This window comes from Pteropus vampyrus, unplaced genomic scaffold (assembly GCF_000151845.1).
Source record: "Pteropus vampyrus isolate Shadow unplaced genomic scaffold, Pvam_2.0 Scaffold15, whole genome shotgun sequence".
Classification (NCBI taxonomy): Eukaryota; Metazoa; Chordata; class Mammalia; order Chiroptera; family Pteropodidae; genus Pteropus; species Pteropus vampyrus.
This window is the reverse complement of record NW_011888796.1, coordinates 7,185,437-7,204,725: the sequence shown is the minus strand read 5'-3', so window position 1 is coordinate 7,204,725 and position 19,289 is coordinate 7,185,437. Positions and strand designations below refer to the sequence as shown.

At 30.1% G+C, this 19,289-nt stretch overlaps 1 protein-coding gene across 1 annotated transcript in view; it reads right to left on the bottom strand.

Moving 5' to 3' along the window:
- Positions 1 to 5,415: 5,415 nt before the first annotated feature.
- The window catches only part of CUNH14orf39 (chromosome unknown C14orf39 homolog), a 32,869-nt gene continuing 18,995 nt past the window's right edge, over positions 5,416 to 19,289 (bottom strand). Inside the window, exons 13-17 of the mRNA XM_011386266.2 lie at positions 16,585 to 16,646; positions 15,319 to 15,494; positions 13,498 to 13,645; positions 10,385 to 10,442; positions 5,416 to 5,615 (exon numbers count right to left, since the gene is read on the bottom strand). Coding sequence (XP_011384568.1) covers positions 5,416 to 5,615; positions 10,385 to 10,442; positions 13,498 to 13,645; positions 15,319 to 15,494; positions 16,585 to 16,646 — 644 coding nt within the window. The remainder of the gene's footprint in view (positions 5,616 to 10,384; positions 10,443 to 13,497; positions 13,646 to 15,318; positions 15,495 to 16,584; positions 16,647 to 19,289) is intronic.

Genomic DNA, 19,289 nt, shown 5'->3' with positions numbered 1-19,289 from the left:
AAGTCAGTTAAATGGTGAGTTGCCTTAATACCTACACTGAATCAAATACTAAACAACAGTCAAATGATTTTTGCATTGTGACGGTATGGCTTCAGACCTGTTTAGAAAGTCAATCAAGTTTAAATAAACTTTCTTCTAGTTCAGAGTTTCAAAATGTTGCCTAAATTTCATTGCCAAAGATAAATATTTCCTGTTTTCTAGATCTCCTTGCTCAACTCCTCCCTTCCATATTTTAAAAGTTGTTATATTTCTTTTAATATTTTAATATTTGTAAGTCAGTACTTAGAATTATAGATTACTTCTTTTGAAAAGAAAGCGAATGTGCCCTAATTCCCAGATATTTTACTAAGAAAAATTTATCTTGTTAATTGGGTAATTTGAGACTGTTAACTGTATAAGAAAATAATAGTTAGCAAGTGGGACACCGGGGATACTAAATGCAGCATATATAATTATCCAAAATATTATGGATTTTCCAATAATATTTAAAGGCTGTCTTTAAAAAAAAACAATAAAAACTGAACAAGAGTATAAAACAAAGATGGCAAACAAACATGGGCTCTCTCCTCAAAATCTAAACATAAAGACACCACAAAAGCTAGAAAAAGGGTGAGCTATCTATCAAAGTAATATAAAAACCATTAGGGCTGAATACCTGCATCAGCAAGGGTCAGGGTTCTCCAGAGACAGACAGAGAGAGTTAATTCTCCTTTGCTCTGCCCTTTTAGTGTATTCAGGATTTCAACAGATTAGATGAGTCTCACCCATACTGGGGAAGCCAATCTGCTTTTCTCAGTTTATATCATCCAGGTTTACTCGCTCTCACAGAAAGACCAAGAATAATGGGCACTAGTGGCCCAGTCAAATTGACACATAAAATACCATTTTGTGGAGCTAGCACTGTGAGTTTTTAGGTATGCCCTTTTATCTCACCCTGGTGATGGTGGTGGCATGTTGTTGATATGAAATGGCAAGGAAACCTCAGGATCTAGAAAGTAGTTGAGAAGTACAGGCAGGTTAGCAGGCCCTGAATATTTCCTCTACCTCTACTCCCTTATATACCTAGTTTCAAAAACAGCTCTTAAAAGTATTTATTTCTAGTCAAACTTTCATATAAATGCAAAGTCAAAGATCTTCAATATAGATTAAGTGGGGGAAAAAGTACAATATAATATATGTTATTATGTATCGGAAAAAGTACAATATAATATATCTTATTATGTATCGTACCTTAAGTATTAAAAAAAAGGGAAAATAAGAATGTTCTTATTTTGTTATACATAAAAACTTTAGAAGAAACAAAAACAATATTTACATATAAAGGGGGTAGGAAACAGAGAAGACAGGGGTGAGGAGACTTCCTACTGTTTACCTTTGTGTGTATGTTCATGTGAGTATATTACTTTTAGAAAAATTAATTTTAAAAAATAAATGAAAGATGAAAATAAAAATATTCCTATACCTAAAAGGCTTCAGAAGTTTTACTGTTCAAGGACCATCTGGAAAATACTCTTGGAGGAAGTATTTGAGCATAAAAAGAAATATATACAGGAAAATACTATGGAATATAGGAAGAATGGGAAAATGTATGTCATCAAGTTCTAAAATTTACTATTATCTAAAGAAAAAAACACATATTATATAACTAATTACTTCTCAATATCGTTTCCTCTTCTTCTTTAGTAATAAAACCCTGGATAATGTGCTCACCTAAAACCCACATTTCTCAGTTTCCCTTGCAGTTTGGTAGAACCAGGTGAGAACTTCATTCTGACCAATGAGACAAAGGCCAAAATGTTATGTGGGACTTTTAAAGGGAGTATGTGCAAAGATTATTAGAAGGGATTTAAAAGAGCCCATCATATACTATCTGCAAGAGATATATTTTAAATATAAAAATACAAACAAGTTAAAATAGATGGATGAAAAAGGTGTATCATGAAAACTACAATAAGGCTGGAGGGGCTCTATTAATATCAAGTAATATAGAACTCAAGAAAGAGTATTAGTAGAGATAAAGGGATAGAGTTCATAATGATAAGAGTCAATTCATCAGGAAGATATAACAATCATAATGTATATAAATTTAATGACAATGTTTCAAAATATATTAAAAATTTGACAAAATTAAAGGGAGAAATAGACAAAAAGTTTTTAATAGCCCTTTTTTAGCAATTGAAAGCAAAGATGATGTGAACAACTCTACAAACCACCTTGATCTAATCGATATTTGTAACTACTACACTATATCCAATAACTGTCAAATACACATTCTTTTTCATGTACACAAAATTTATTTACAAAGATAGACTATATGTGGGTCCATGAAGTCTCAAATTTAAAAGAATGGAAATCTTTTAAATAATCTCAATGGAATTAAATGAAATACCCATAAAAATAAGATATTTACATAAATTCCAAATATTTGGAAATTACATAATGCACTTCTGAATAATTCATTGGTCAAAGAAGAAATTAAGAGAGACATCTGAAGTAAATGAAAACAAAAATATATAAGATTTTCTGGGATGCAACTAGAAAGTGCTTAGAGAAAAATTTATAGCTTTAAGTGCTTGTATTAGAAAGAAGAAAAGTACTGGCCTCCATATTTCTAAAACCTTGAGTAGGAATGGAGACTAATTCCTATTTTTGAAGATGACAGTAGTAGATTTCTATCTTTAGGGGAATACTGCTCTTTTAAAAATTATCTTTAGAAGGCTATTTGATTATACACATTTATTTTGTGATCCGTATTAGAAATATTGCACATGCCTCCAGTAGCCAGAGGACCTATGTTATTCAAACACAATTAAATAGCTCTAGTTCCTTTCTTCTTTGATTTTATACACAGATGGTGTTCAAGGAAATGTATTTCTTTTAGACAAGGTACACTGTTCCAATTTTATATGTCAGCAGTATCAAACCACAGGACAATCAGTTGTTATCACTTGGATCTTATCATCATGTACATGGACTAGTGCAGTTGCCTCCTAATGGTTTAACTATAATTTCTCCTCTGGCTGTATCATGAGTTTAATCTTTCTTAACCATTCTTTTTCTCTTATAACTCTGGTATTTAGGATATAAGTTCCTTATTAGTCTCAGAAATCAAGTCAAAACACTTGAAGATCCTCTATAAATCAATCCTACCGTACTTATTAAACTCAATTTCCTTTTACTTTCTACTCCAATTAAGCCTATTCTGAATTTCTTCCACATAGTAAATTTATGATTGCATTTTCTTTTGCTGATGTTGTTCCCCTTATTTAGAAATCCCTCCCTGCCTCCTTTACCAATTCAGTTCAATTCTATTAATTCAACAAGCATTCAATGAAATCCTACTAAAACTAGCCACCAGAATTAGGCAATAAAAAATGTAAAGCTTAAAAAAGGCATCAACCTTAAATTCAATTATAATCCACATACCTTAAAAGTCCCGATTCAAATTCTACCTAGTCAGTGAATCCTTCCCAGGCTTTCCATTCTATAATGACCTCCTTTTATTTTCTACTTCTTAAACCACTCAATCTCTTCCCTACCACAGAGCAAGTTATAAACTATAGAATTTGATTATATGCTATTTTATTGTAATTTTTTGTTGTTTTATAAGTTTTGTATCCTCAACTAAATTATAAGTTCCTTGAATATAAGACTATGTCTTTTAGCTTTTATATGTCCTCAAATGCCATGTACAACTGAAGATATTTTAAAAATACCTACGTGTTTTTCTTTACCTCTTTTATTGATAACATGGTAAATCTAACTATGCTGGTGTGATAGGCATTTCTTTATTTAAAGTAAAAATAAATCATGGGATCACTGAGTTTCTCAAGGCTAAAACCAGTTTTGAACCTCTTAATAAATAGCAAATAAACCAATTACATCTTTCTTAGTCAATGTTTTTATTTTACCAAAACTACCAATTAATTCAATCATAGGGTCAGTAAAATGCTCAATATAAAAGGAAAAACTCTAATTTTTTAATTGAAATTTTTATCTTTCAACCATTATTAAAGGTTTTTTTTTTTTTTTAAGTCCAAAGTTCTCTTAAATTCTTTCTAGCATTAGTTATATCATCCTTCTGACTTTAAAAGTCTCTGGGAAAGCTTAATTTAATACAAATTGTGCTATGTTGTAAACACTCTGAAGTAAGATAAGCAGCAAGATAAACCAAAATTTGGTTTGGATACTGAAGTTGGTGATAACATACACACTCCAGTAGGGTATTAAAAGGCTTATTACTCACACATAATGTTTTCTGTGGATAGCAGGCAAGGCCTCCCAAGCTGATCTGAAAATGGATTGAGAGAACAGAGAAAGACTTTGGGTTTTGTGGTAGGTAGGGGTAGGGCCAGGGTAAGAGATCCTATACATGGTTTTAACTTCCCACTGGTGCCACCTGGGCTTTCTTATCAGCTTGACCAGATATGGAACAAAAGGGGGAAAAAACAGGGTGAGGCTTAAAGTCTGTCAGTAGTCACACACCAAAATATGGAGTCATACTCTTTATTACTTGGTAACTCAATACAACTAATTTAAAAAGCACAAAACACAAAGATATTGAGCAACATGTTTATGTAATTTCACATAATTTTATATATCTTCACTTAAGCTACATAACTTATTGACAAGCAAATACTGCATATAAAATATAAAGGTGAATTTTTTGTTGAAGACAGGAAATAAAATTTTAAATGTTCTTCAAAAAGGCTTAAGCAAAACATATATTAACAGTATCACCATTAATACAACAATCCAATTTTCAGAAATTAGCTTTACACATTTAATTTCTTTCCATTATAGATACTGGAATAACTGATAAAATTAGAATTCTACCTCTTGTTGTACTGGAAGAAAATGACACATTTTATTTACTGAATAACATAAATTTTTTGAGATTAAGGTATTACTCTTCATATTGCAATAGTAAAGCATAAGTGAAAAACAGTAATTTTAAAAGCATTTTTTAGTAGCTAAAGTACTAAGTACACCTTAGTATTAATTCTGCACAGTTACTGCTAAAAGATCTTCTGATGGCCTAAAGGAGTTCTTCTTCTTATCAAAAACACCTAAAATACTACCAGAATGAAACTTAGGTTCTGTAGAGAAACAGGCTTACTATTTACAATAATATTATTGGAAAAAGCATCAAATTCTATTAATAAAAGTTCTGCCTGAATAGGCCTTGTGAAATCAAAACCAAAATAATGATAGTTAATACTGCTAATAAAAACAAAATTACATGACACAGGCTTAACTTCCTTTAATATCTAAATAAATGTAATCAAATAATATAACTATGATAATCCATTATTGCTTTAATCAACAAAAGTAGTCTTCATATTTTAATAATGTAAATTTATGCCTTAGATGATTATAACGCAGTAAAATAATTCAAGAAATTAGTAATTAGTTTCAAAATAAAGTAAATTGTGTTGTATTCTGTGAAGAGGATGAAAAATCTTTTGAAGAAGAAGGTGTTGAGTTTTGATCTTGTTCAAATGAAAATGGAAAACTAAAATCATCTTTTCCAGCTACAAATGTATGAGTTGAAGAATCTGATGGAAAAGAAAATGCGAAGGCATCTTCTCCTTCTGGTTTCCCAAACAAATTTCCTGAGGAAGATAAATATACAATGTCATGCTATTCATGTTACATAATTTGCATAACCTACTAAATTACATAACTTACTAAATTGCATAACCTACTAAATTATAGTATACAGCATACAATAAATACAGTAACATTGAACCATTTATCTATTAAGAAGATATTTAACTGTATTCCTCTTATGTGCAAAGTACTGTCCTCTGTACTATGGAAGATTAAACAGATTCAAACTTAAACGCTACTTTCAAGTAATTCATACTCAAGTATGTAAAGAACTAGTGTATAAGGTAGAAAGAGGGGTGAAACACCTCAAATGGAGAGAATAGAACAGAGGTGCAGAAACAGGTGTACTTAGGAAATATAAGGGTAACAAGTCAATTCAGCTTGTCAAGAACACTGAGAAATAATAAAGAGCTATTAAAAGGGAATTAATGATTAACAAGCAAACAAACGAATAAAAAAATAAATAAAAGGGAATTAATAAAGATGAGCTTGGAAAATCTGCTATATGTCCAAATGTAGAATCTGGACTTTATCTGTCAGGTAACAGTAAGCTATCAGAAGTTTTCAAGCAGAGATATGACAGGATTTGTACTGCTTTAAGGGTTACTCAGGAGAGAATGTGTAGAAAGGCTGAAACAGGAGAGTGTCTAGAAGTGGGGATGACAGAAATGATGAAATCTTAGCCTTACCTATAATCATAAAAGAGAATTAAAAAAATGCTAGATTTGAGAGATACTGCATAAATCAAACTTATTCAACTATTATTTATTGAGTAACTACAATTACTGTTCATGGCATTGTTCTAGAAAATTCACAGAACAGTGAAAAGGATTTTAGAGTTTTAAAAGGAATTTTTGAAAACAACTTTACATAAAAAGTTATTTAGTTGATGACTCCTAGAACTGCTAATAAGGAAAAATATTGTTTTTCATTCATTATATTAAGATTGCAAGTACATTTTCAATATCTTAATTATAATTTTTAATTATTAAAAAATTTAAAATGTACAGTAATCCAGACTTATTTGAAACACATCTTTTAAAGCACCTGTATTTTATCCACAGAGAACCAATTCAATGAGTAAATTAAACAAAACAATTTACTTCATAACATTTTGAAATTTCATATATTTTTAAACATCTCAGTTATTTTACCCTAAATAAATTTGAGCCAACCAGCAGTAGGGTGGGTATGTGGATGGATGGATGGATGGATGGATGGATGGATGGATGGATGGATGGATGGATAGATGGACAGATTACCAGACGCTTGAGTACTTCCCCTCTCCCTTTCTCAAGTCTATTTTTCTACTGACTTTAGTACACATCTAGAAGACTTAAAGGAAGATAGCTGTAATATAGCTATAGTCCAGAAAAAACCTAAAATTTTTAATTTCCCATTGAATAAATGAATTTGATTTTTTTAATTTCAGAAAAAAAGTTCATATGAAGTCTTCATTAAACTGATGCTCATTGTAAATAAAATAATAGATTACTGTGCAAGGCAGTAGTGTAGGTGCTGTGGAGAATTCAAAGGTGAATAAAACGAAGTGCCTGCCTTCAAATAACCTGTAATTAGAAGAGATTTTATATGTAATCGTAAATAATGACAGATGGTAGAATGTAAAAAAGTATTTAAAAAAAGAGACATTCAGAAAAGTGAAGGAGGTATATATTAGGAATAGAAGTTTGAAAGGAAAAATAATAGGTTTTATGTAAGAAAATGTGGTCTTGAAAAGATGGTTGGAAAGAAATGAAGCTGAGAATTTTAGGAAGAAAATAGTGTAAAAGAAATTGTGGGCATATTTGGGTTGCAATGAGGTCTTCATTCTGGCCAAAGCACAGATTATTCTTATAAGAAAAAAGGCTTTTAAGGTATGTCAGAGCTAGATTAGAAAGATAGGAGCATGTAATTTGATACTCTATGGGGAGCCACTAAAGGTAAGATGGTCACAGTATGCATAAGGAAGATTAACTGGACTATGATCTATAGATAAACTAAAAGGATGAAAAGACCAATTATGATGTTACTGAAATAGCCCAAGTGAATGTTAATAAGAGTTTGAAATATAATGATTTCAATGAAAATAGAAAAGAAATAAATATTTCAGAGAGAGAACTGATAAAACTTGATTACAAGCTGAATGTAGTCAGACACAGACACAGACAGAAATTAAAATTATTACTAATGTTCTGAGTCTTGGTAAGTAGAATAATGAAGATACCATTAGGTATGTCAGAAAGAGAACAAGTTTGATTTCAGATTTGCCAGTTTTTAAGTCAACAGATGTCTTAAATATAAAGAGATATCAATAACAATCGAAAATAAGGTCCTACCAGATAGCTTCACTGGTAAGTTTTACCAAATAAATCAATGCAACAGAATCAAGAGCCCAGAAATAAACTTAAGCATATATGATCAACTAACATTTTTACAAGAAAGCCAAAAATACTCAATGAAGTAAAGAGTCTCTTCAATAAATGGTGCTGAGAAAAACTAGATATTCACATGTAAAAGAATGAAACTAGACCTCCATTTTACACACATACAAATTAACTTGAAATGGACTAAAGACTTAAATGTAAAGCCTGAAACTATGAAACTCCTAGGAAAAAACATGGGAAAAAGCTCCTTGACATGGGTCTTGGTGACGAATTTTTAGATACGACATGTAAACAAGTAACAAAATAAAAAGTAAACAAATGGGTCTAAATCAAACTAAAAAACCTCTGCACAGCAAAAAAAAAAATCAACAAAGTGAAAAGACAATCTACAGAATTGAAAAAATATTTACAAACCATATATATCTGACAAAGGGTTCATATCTGAAATATATATAACTCATAAACTGAATAGCAAAAAAATAACGACCCAATTAAAAATAGGCAAACAACTTAAATAGACATTTTTCCAAAGAAGATGTATGAATGGCCAATCAGTATATGAAAGGATTCTCAACATCACTAGTCACAAGGGAAATGAATATCAAGACCACAATAAGACAGCACCTTGCACTTGTTAAAATGGCCTTCATCAAAAGGACAAAAAATAATAAATGCTGGTGAGGATTTGGAGAAAAGAGAACCTTCGTGCACTGTTGGTAGGACTGTAAACTGGTACAGCCACTATGGAAAACAGTACGGAAGATCCTCAAAGAATTAAAAATAGAATTATCATATGATCCAGCAATTCCACTTATGAGATATATCCAAAGGAAATAAAAACTAACTCAAAAAGATATCTGCACTCCCGCGTTCATAGCAGCATTATTTACAATAGCCAAAACATGGAAGCAATCTAAGTGTTTATTGATGGATGAATAGATGGAGAAGTTGTGGTACACATGCACACATGTGCACTGGGATATTATTCAGCCATTAAAAAGCTGAGAAATCCTGTTATTACAACAACCTTGAAGATATTATGCTAAGTGAAATAAGTCGGAAAAAGAAAAATACTATATGATCTCACTTATATATGGAATCTAAAAAAATAAAAAAGGAAAAATTAATTAGAATTTTAGGTTATATTAAATGATTATGCTAATGATTTTACATATAAATGATTATGCTAATCATTTTACAATATATGTAAGTCAAATAATTTTGCTGTATACTTTAAACTTATAGTGATGTAGGTCAATAAAACTGGGAGAAAATGACCAAAAGAAATAATAAGATCTTAGAGTTTAAGAAAAGTTAGGGAGGGTAAATATAAATTTGGTCATCATCTGTATTATGATATTTGAAAGTACTAAAGTTACTGAGTGTCAAATGAACAAGGGTGGCAAAGGAGAGAATATAGAGTGAATATTTCAGATGGCAGGCATTTAAAGAATGTCTACAATTGGTGATTTGTTTCTGGTCTCATCGCAATAAATACCATTTATGAAAATTCCAAAATTTAGGTCTCCACCTCCAATAAATTCTAGATTCATATAAACAATCTCCTATTTTACTTTCATTTAAATATCTAATAGACTTTTCAATGATAACACTTCCAAAACTGAACTCTTAGCTCCTGTCAATTTCAATATAACTTCTATAACCTTCCACATTTCAATAAGCGGCAATTCCATTCTTAGTTATTCATGTCAAAATCTTGGCATCATCCTGTTTCTTTCTCTTAATTCTACATCTCAATGAGATAAAGATGCTATACATGCTGTTATCTCCTATCCTGTACCTTTCTACAAAGCTGAGTAAACCTAATATTAGATTAAAAATGGTATGAGTCTGATTGCCAGTTCAAACCCATATCAACTATTATTTATTGCACTACCTGACATACAATCATTTGTCTATTTTCAGTCTCTCCCACTAGAACATAAACCCTATGAGAACTTTACTTTCATATCACCAGAGCCAAGAGCAGTACCTGAAATAAAATATACTACATATATACATGTATGTTTCTATGTATATGTCAAGTAAATTAGTCACGAGACAAAAGATAGAAGCTCCAATAAAAAGTAAGCTCTAGAGATATAGGAGGATATCCAAAACTGCAGAAAGATGGGAAGAGTAAACAATATCAAATGGTGCAAAAAAACTAAATATAATAAATACCCATAATGTTTGATAATTGGTAAGTCATTAATAATAATGGAGAAAGGAAATTTGGTAGAGTAGTGAGAAAAGATGTAGTGGAGCAGAAGAAACAGTAATCTTAAAAAACAAACTGAGTGCCTAAGAAAATCAGTTAGAGACAAATTAAATGCAAAGCGGAAAGTTAACATGTTTTTATACGTAGCAAATTTCAAATCACTTACCAATTTCTTGTTGTGATGAGAGAGGATTTAAATTTCCTGTAGAATAATTTTCATTAAACTGAAAAATAATTTTTATTAAATATTACTCATGAAATCAGAACGGTATATATAGCATTTATATTTGAATCTAAAGCCTGATTCTTCTAATAAGCATAATTAGAGTAGACAAAATGGCAACATTCAACATAGTGTACTATTGCACTTAAAAAAAATCTATCTTCAAAACCTATCATTTACTTATATTAAAATAAGACTTATTGATTTGATTCTGGCAATTGATAAAATATTAGTAGGCAACATATATTGTACTAAAGATAGTTCCTACTTTGGAATCTTAATATAACCTAAAATTCTAATTAATTTTTGCTTTTTTCTGAAGGCTTTACAAATCAGGTTCTTGGTATTGTTTTCCTGCATATAAAAGTAATAGGAAGTATGACAGCTTCATGTCACTTCAGATTAAGTTTTGCTGCCAAAGAGTTTATTTTCTCTGTAAAACAGGCCTTAAAAAATGGGATCATGACAACATAGTTTTCTGCCCTCTTTTTTTCCCTCATATTGCAGTAGAAGCATTTTTCTATGTCACTATTCTTCGAAAACCTGATTCTTTTTATGACATTGTAATATTCCTCCATATTGACACACCATACAGTTTCATTCTTTTACTTTGGATATTTCGATTGTTTTTATTCTTTTTTCTAATATAAAGCATACCTGAAAACTGTTATACATAGATTTACATTTTTTAAATAATTAATAAGGAAATGTGTTTTACCAAGAGATTTTGCAAAGAGAAATAACCCAGACAGAAAAAGCTGAAAATCACATGATATCACTTATATGTGGGATATAAACCTAAAAGCAATACATGAATAGGACAAACAGAGACTCATGGACATGGACCATAGATCAGTGGTTACCAGAGGGTACAGGGTTAGGGAAGGGGGGAAGTAGATGGGGTAAAGGGGGTCAAATATGTGGTGACAGAAAGAAATCTAACTATGGGAGGCGAACACACAGTGTAAATATATATATATATATATATATTTATTTACTGTTAAAATGTAGATTTCATTAACCAATGTCACCATAAAAATATTAATTAAAAAAATAATAATGTAAAAAAAGAATATCCTACAGTTGTTGGATGTGGTGTTCTATAAATGTAAGTTAGGTCAAGGAAGTCAATAGTGTTGTTCAGATTTTATAAAAGATCTTCGTAGATCGTGTTATCTAATTCTATCAATTGCTGAGAAAGAGGTATTAAAAATCTCCAACTAAGTTGGTGTTTTTGTCTATTTCTCCCTTTAATTCTGTCAATTTTTGTTTCTGTATTTTGAAGCTGTTATTAGGCATATACACATTTGCCATTGTTATTCCTTCCTTAAGAATTGACAGTTTTATCCCAAAGAAATGTCCCTCTTTATCGCTATCAATATTGTCTCGAATACTACCTCAGATATTAGTATAACCACTGTGACTTTCTTATAATTACAGTTTTCATGAAATATCTTTTTCCATCCATTTACTTTTGACCTGTCTTTGTCTTTAAAGTGTCTCTCTTGTAAATAACTAATAGTTGGGTCATACTTTTTATCCATTCTAGCATTCTCTGCCCTTTAATAGAGTATTTAGCCCATTTATAGTGAATATAATTATTTTAGAATCTCATATTTTCATGGAATATTTTACTACTTGTTTTCTGTTTGTTCCCTATGTGTCTTTTTACACTGTTCCTTCTCTATCTTATTTTGGGTTACATGGTTTCTTAGAATTCCATTTTAATTTATTACCAATATTATCTTTGAACATTTTCTTGATTATTCTTGACCAGGAAAATTAGTAACTTGCCAATCTCCTTCCTAACCCCACCACTATAAAATCAAAACAAAACACAAAATTAAAGATAAACCAGCTTGCCAGGACTCCAATTTTTGAATTAGATTTCATTTATAAATCACTTGGGGAAGAAATATATATTTACAATATTTTCTTCCTACAGGCACTTCATATATCTTTTTATATATTTGATTATTTTTTTTCAATATTTTTGTTTTCTTTATCGAATGTACATGTTTCCTGCTAAGGTTACATACATGTATTTCACATTTATGTGACAGATATAAGTAAGAATTAACTAACTGTAGTCTATTTTTTCATGGCCAGTACACACCTTCTAGGAATTAGCTGTTTTTGAAATAAGCATTCAGATAAAAATTGAGACGAAGCTGAAGATATAAAATACTATAAAATATATAGTACTCTATCATCCATCAATAAATTTATAATTTCCATAATTTATATAATATGTGGGATGTAGAATAAAATATTCTAATCCATATAAAATTGACTAAATGTAATTAATTTAAATGAGTAATAACTATACATTTGTATTACATTGCTACTTATATGGAATTATTAATTGGTTAAAATTTTTCTAAGTGCTCTATGTGTATAAACTCATTTAACAGTGACAAAACCTATGGTAAAAATTATTTCCAGTTAACAGAAAAAAAAACAGAAAGTTAGGTACCCAAAATCCCATATCTAGTAGATACCCAAGTAGTCTGGTTTCAGAGTCTAATCTTAACCACTATACTATGCTGTCTCTATTGGTCAAATAAAACATGTCTTATTTTTCAGTTTCAATTGCTAAATATAGAAAACAGCACTTTATCATGATTTCTATCTCTGAACAGTAGAAATCACTATTAGAAGGAAAGTCTTTAGGTCTTTCAAAATTAACTGATGATAATGTTGCTATGTACAGACATATAGATGAAAGGACCAACTAATAACCTGGAGAATTTTAACACTAAGAATATAGGAAATTTGTTTAGAAGTTAGACACATGAACGATAAAGCCAAATTAATTTTTAAACTGCCTTTAACTGCAATTTAAACAATTTATTTTTTTTTAATAAATAGATGTCAATTTGGCGCACCTGAAGTTGAAAACAAAAATATAATAGCGGAATTTTGTTATACTATCAATACTAAGAATCTTTAAAAATTGTCTCTGCCCCAAGATAGGCTGGTACTAAAGAATTAAAATTACTTAAGGTTCCAGTGTACAATTTTTTAAGAATTAAAACTTTAGCTTTTCATATTACCTGCTCTGATGACGACATTTCTGAATCAAATATAGAAGAATCAAATAAATTCAATCCAGGTGATCTAGCAGTATAACTCATTAGAAAAGAAAATCCAGGGGATTCCTTTTGTGTTTGACCTTCAGGCACTGTATGTCTATTTCTGTTATGGAGAAACACGAAATCACCAAAATGCTAAAAATACATTATTAAATATTGCAGACTGGAAAGCAACATAAGAAATGGCATAGAAATAAGAATTAGCACAGTAGGAGAAGAGAGGGAAGTAATTATTGAAGTGACAGACACCTATGGAGAAAAAAGATAATTTTAGTTGTAGAATAATGTTAAATAAAGTAGAATAATCAATTATAAAATAACAATAATCAATTCCTACTGAGAATATACTGTCAGGCTCTATTCTAGGTATTTCCATCAGCATTAACTTACTTACTCCTCACAATAACCATATGAAATAGGTATCATCATTATGACCTCCATTTTATAGAAGAGGATTTTGAAGCACAGAAGGGTTAAATGATTTGCTCAAAAGAATGTTAAGTGCCAGAGTTAAGATTTGAATGAAGCAATCCAGATTTAAAGTCCAAGCTCTTAACCCTGAGGCTATATTGTCCCCAAGATCTTGAAAGCCAGTAATAAGATTTTAGTCTGGACGAGAAGCCAGTCATTACAGATTGTTGCATAAGAGTGTTAAACTATAAAATGTTTTGAGAAAAATAAAATTAGACAAAATAGTATATAACACAGTGGCTAAAAAAGCATGGATTCTGGAGGCAGAACTGCCTAGGTTTGAATCTCATCTCTATCACTAATGAGTTCTACCATCTGTGATTCTGTTTCCTCATCTATAAAATAAGGATAATAATGTATTTACATCTCATAAAGTCATTGTGAACCTTAAATGAGTAATATTTATAAAATTCTTAGACATAGTGCTATTAAGTTTGTTAAATATAAGTCTGAACATAACTTTCATAACTACCTCTATGACCATTAATGAGTCACTTAACTTTAAATCAATTTTCTCATCCATAAAAAGAGGTTTTAGCATATATTTGCACACCTTTTTACATTTCTCAGGTATGATTTTTACTTTGAACATGCTGTTTGTATCAACAGCATGACATTCATATATATATAATTTACTGGAAATTTCAAATATAGCAGTAGGACACAGGTGAGAGATTCCTGATGAAGTGAAATGTCTGATATATGTTTTGGAGAAATCTCAGGGTTCAGTGTTAAGGAATGGACTGAACTAACCAAAAAGATTAAAATGCAGCACTGTTTTCTTGGCTGCAAACTACAAATCTATGGTTTCCAAAGTGAAATAATCATGTTAGAGAAATTTATGCCTACTGAGGTTACTTATCAGAATGGCAATTCTTGCTTTAGATACTACAATGTAAGGAAAAATGACTGCTGGAACATTATTCGACAATATCTACAATCTATCACATGGGATAGTAGCTTTTTAGCTTGGCATTTAACTTTTTTCCATAGGTTTTATTATCCTTTGGAAAATCTCAAATGTATATACTATTGCACTAGATAAATACCGAGGATTGATGCCATCTTCAGTTAAATGTTACAGGAAAAATTAGAAAGAGGATCTATGAAATAAGAATGGCAAAATGTTAATTATTGTCCAAACGGGGTTATAGGTACATAAGTTCATTATACTATTCTCTCCCCCTTGTATATGTGAATTGTTCCATAAAAACTTTTTAAAGTTAAAGGTGTTAGGCAGTTTACAACTCCTATCAATTACTTCTATGACTCAATAAGTAAATTCTTTAATTATAATTATTAAAAACCTACATTTCAAACAAGGGGGTTTTAGGGAACAGTAATTTCTCCAAAGATTCAGGTGTTTTCACAGCTTCAGGTGTTCTTAAAAATAAAGGAATTTCAGGAGTTCGTGGAAAATTCTCAGCTCTTTCTTCCACTTCTTCATTATTATCTATTGGCATCCCAAGATGTTCTCCATGTATAACCTGAAAATTCAAAGTAACAAAACTATAAAAATGAATGTTATTTCATTAATAAACTCACATATATAAAAATGTGTGAGGTGGAAAACATCATATTAATCTATAATGTCATCATTTTATAGGCAAAACAAGTAAAATAATTGGTAAAAGTGATACAAAAATATCTGTCCAAAAAATGGAAAAAATTATTTTTAATTTTCAAAAGTTTTTCTTCTTCCCAGCTCCATCTCACCTATCCCTATCTGATAAGGTAAATGATAACCAGAACATACTCAAATTGATGAAGAAAAATGATTAGAAATGATTTTTCTTGTAAAATCTCTACATCATGCTCTGGGTCAAGAATTGTACATGATTATCTCCTTGAAACGGAGAAGTACTTTATTTGCAAGCAATTTTGCTCTCATTGGTTATGTTCTTTGCAAATTTTTACCCTTATAAATTTATTATACTACATCTCTGGAAAGATTGAGAACTTGAATAATTTTTTTTTATATTATTTTGTAGAGTAGGAATGTGATTTCTCAAATATGTTTGTTATATCAAATCCCATTACAGAAACAGTTTGGGTCCCTCCACCAAAAGAAATTTAAATTTACCTGTATTTCTTTACAGCAGAATACTACTACATTGTTTCTCTTGTTTTAACCCTTAGTAGCTACAGTAAAGTTGGTATACATTGTCTACATCTATCATCATTAAAGCTTTCCATTATTAAAAATTATTTTGAAGATATTTATGTAATAACCACTGGTCTAAAATTGCCTTGGCAAATTATTCAATCTCACCAAACAAAATACGTTTCTTCAGTTATGATTTATTTGTGGCATCAGTATACAGTTAATTATTAATGGCAATTATTTTTGTATTTTTTACGTAAACTTTTTGTAGCTTCAGTTTTTAATCTAAACTCCCCTAAGGGATAGATTCTGCAATACTATAGCAACTTGATTACACAGAAACTTGATTACTAATAACATCTAGACCTCACATAAATAATCTTTATAATACTAATCCTAAAGTTAAAATAGAAATGGAATATTTTAAACTGGAATATTTTGCTTAGAAATTAGAAACCAAACATTTGACTTACTTGTGAAGTACATTTTGATTCTCTCAATTGTCTTACTGTCCCTTTATCTGCACACTCAGCATCTGTTTGTTATATGAGAACTATTTTTTCTTTTTGCAATTTAATTATAAATAAAACATATTAGTCAATATTTAACTGTTATTGACCTACAAAAAGGCAATTTCATATAATTCAACTGAACACATAAAAATAAGAATAAAACCTATGTAAACCATTTAACAAGCAAAATTATAAGAACACCCATGTAACCACCACCCAGGTAAAGAAACAGAACATTATGAGTACTCCAAAAGGCCCTATTGTCCTTATATCCTCTTCCATAGATGCAAACAGTATCCTAACTTCTGTAGTAAATCATTTCCTTGATTCACTTTATATAGTTTTATCATCTAAGCAACAGTTTGTTTTTCCTATTTTTAAAATGTTATATGAAATAATAATTTATGTGCTCTTTATCTTGCTTTTTTTGTTTAGCATATGCTGGTGAGATTCTTCTGCACTGCTGCAAAGTTTGCTTATTTTGATGTAAAGTATTCCATTGTACAAACACAATATATATCTATCTATCCATTCTACTGCAAATGGGCATTTAAAGTGTTTCTGCTTTGAGGCTATTATAAACAATAATGTTACAAACATTCTTTTACATATGTACTTGCATGTACGTACTTGGATTTCTCCAGGTATATACCTAGGAGTGGAATTACAACATATAGGTTATGTGTATCTTCCATTTTACCAGATGTTAAACTATTTTCTAATGTTTAGTTTCCAAACTATTTACCAATTTTTGTTGTGGCAATTGGTCTTCCCAAGCTACCCTAGGAAATAATTCCATTTCACCAGAAAAAATTATTAGTTCTAATTATAATTTAAGTATGGTCTCAACATATGGTCATTTATAAATGACAGCTCTTATTAATGGTTATGAGACTTCCTGTTGTCCTATTGTCCTACATTCTCATCAACACTTAGTATTGTCAGACTTTCCAAATTTTGTTAATCTGGTGGACATGTAACAGTATCCCACTGTGGTCTTATTTTTCAGTATCTTGATTTGCTAAACAACTTTTCATATGTTTATCTGCCACAAAAGTTCTCTATTTGAAGCGCCTATTCATATTTTGCACAAATTTCCAGTTGGGCTGTCTGTCTTTTTTCTTGGTTTGTAGTTCTTTATACATTTTTTGGAGACAAGTCCTTTGACAGTTTAATGTATTGAAAATATATCACCTTGCCTTCCATTCTTTTTATGTGTCTTTTGATGAACATAAATTCTTAATTTTAACATAGCCAAATTTACCGATCTTTCTTTTTAATTCTTATTTAAGAAATCTTTTCCTATCTTGAATAGATGTTTTTCCATTTGCCTCTTATATTTAAGTCACAACTATTATTTTCAACACATATTAACTTCTTCAAAAGATAGGCTTGAATAGTATTGAAGAGAATCTTTTTTTCTTCTGAGATAATTATATGCCTTTTTGAATATGAAGCCTCATTGTATATCTCAATGGCAGCTAGGAATATACCAGATATATGCATTTCCCCACATAACTGTATTAGGGATGTATTGTTCCTAGAGAGTAGCCATTCCTTTCTTGTCTAACATCCTGTCAGCTTGATGTATATAGAGGATTATAAACAGATGGAACAGATCAACTGTGCAGATTATAATTCTTTACTCTAAAAGAAAGCAGGAATATCCATCTGCATGGAATAAGCATATTGTATTGGTTGAATCTTATACTGAGAGTAGAAGAAACAGACTCAGTATATTATATGACCACACTGAATATGCATATATTTACAGAATTTTTATACTGACAGAATAAGCCATTTTTAAAACATTGAAATAAGAATCAGTAATCTACATACTACTCCAATTATAATTTAGGTATGGTCTCAACATATGGTCATAGAGACTATAGACAAGAAGAGGTGAAGACTTTTATATGAGTAGAATAATTGTTATTTGTTACTGGGTTATTAAAATATATGTGTGTATATATATTATATACTTCATACATACATACATGTATACATATACATATATACACATAGAGAGTTGGTATTTTCAAAGGTGTATCTAAGTTCCAACACTAATTGATTCTAGGATAATAAATATATATATTCTGTGAGCTTCCAATGATTTCATTCAAAGAAAATAATCCAAGATAGTAAAAGATTTAAATAAAAGAATGTAGTAGCATTATTTATAACAGCAAAAAAACTGGAAATGACAAAATATTCAGTGTGAGAGAATGGCTAAATAAATTATAATATATCCATACAATGGCATATTATACAGTCATCACAAATAAAATCTACTTAATGACATGGAAAAATACCCTCCACAGTCTATCAAGTGGGAAGAAAAGGATACAAAACGATATACATAGTATGCTTCAAATCTGCGGGAAAAATATAAAAGAACAAAACATACATATGCAAAAGAAAAAAGTCAAGAATATACACCAGTATGTATGGAACTGGTTACGTCTGGGCGGTATGGTATTTTTGTATCTTTTATATTTTCCTCTGTTTTCCGAATTTTTTACAATGAAATTATTTGTTTTATATTTACCAAAAAAATGTATTTAAAAACCAGGTATACATGGTTCATTAACCAGAAAGGCAACAATCCAAATAATTTATTTGAATAGTATAAAAACCTGATATAATTTGTTACTTTCACTTATTAG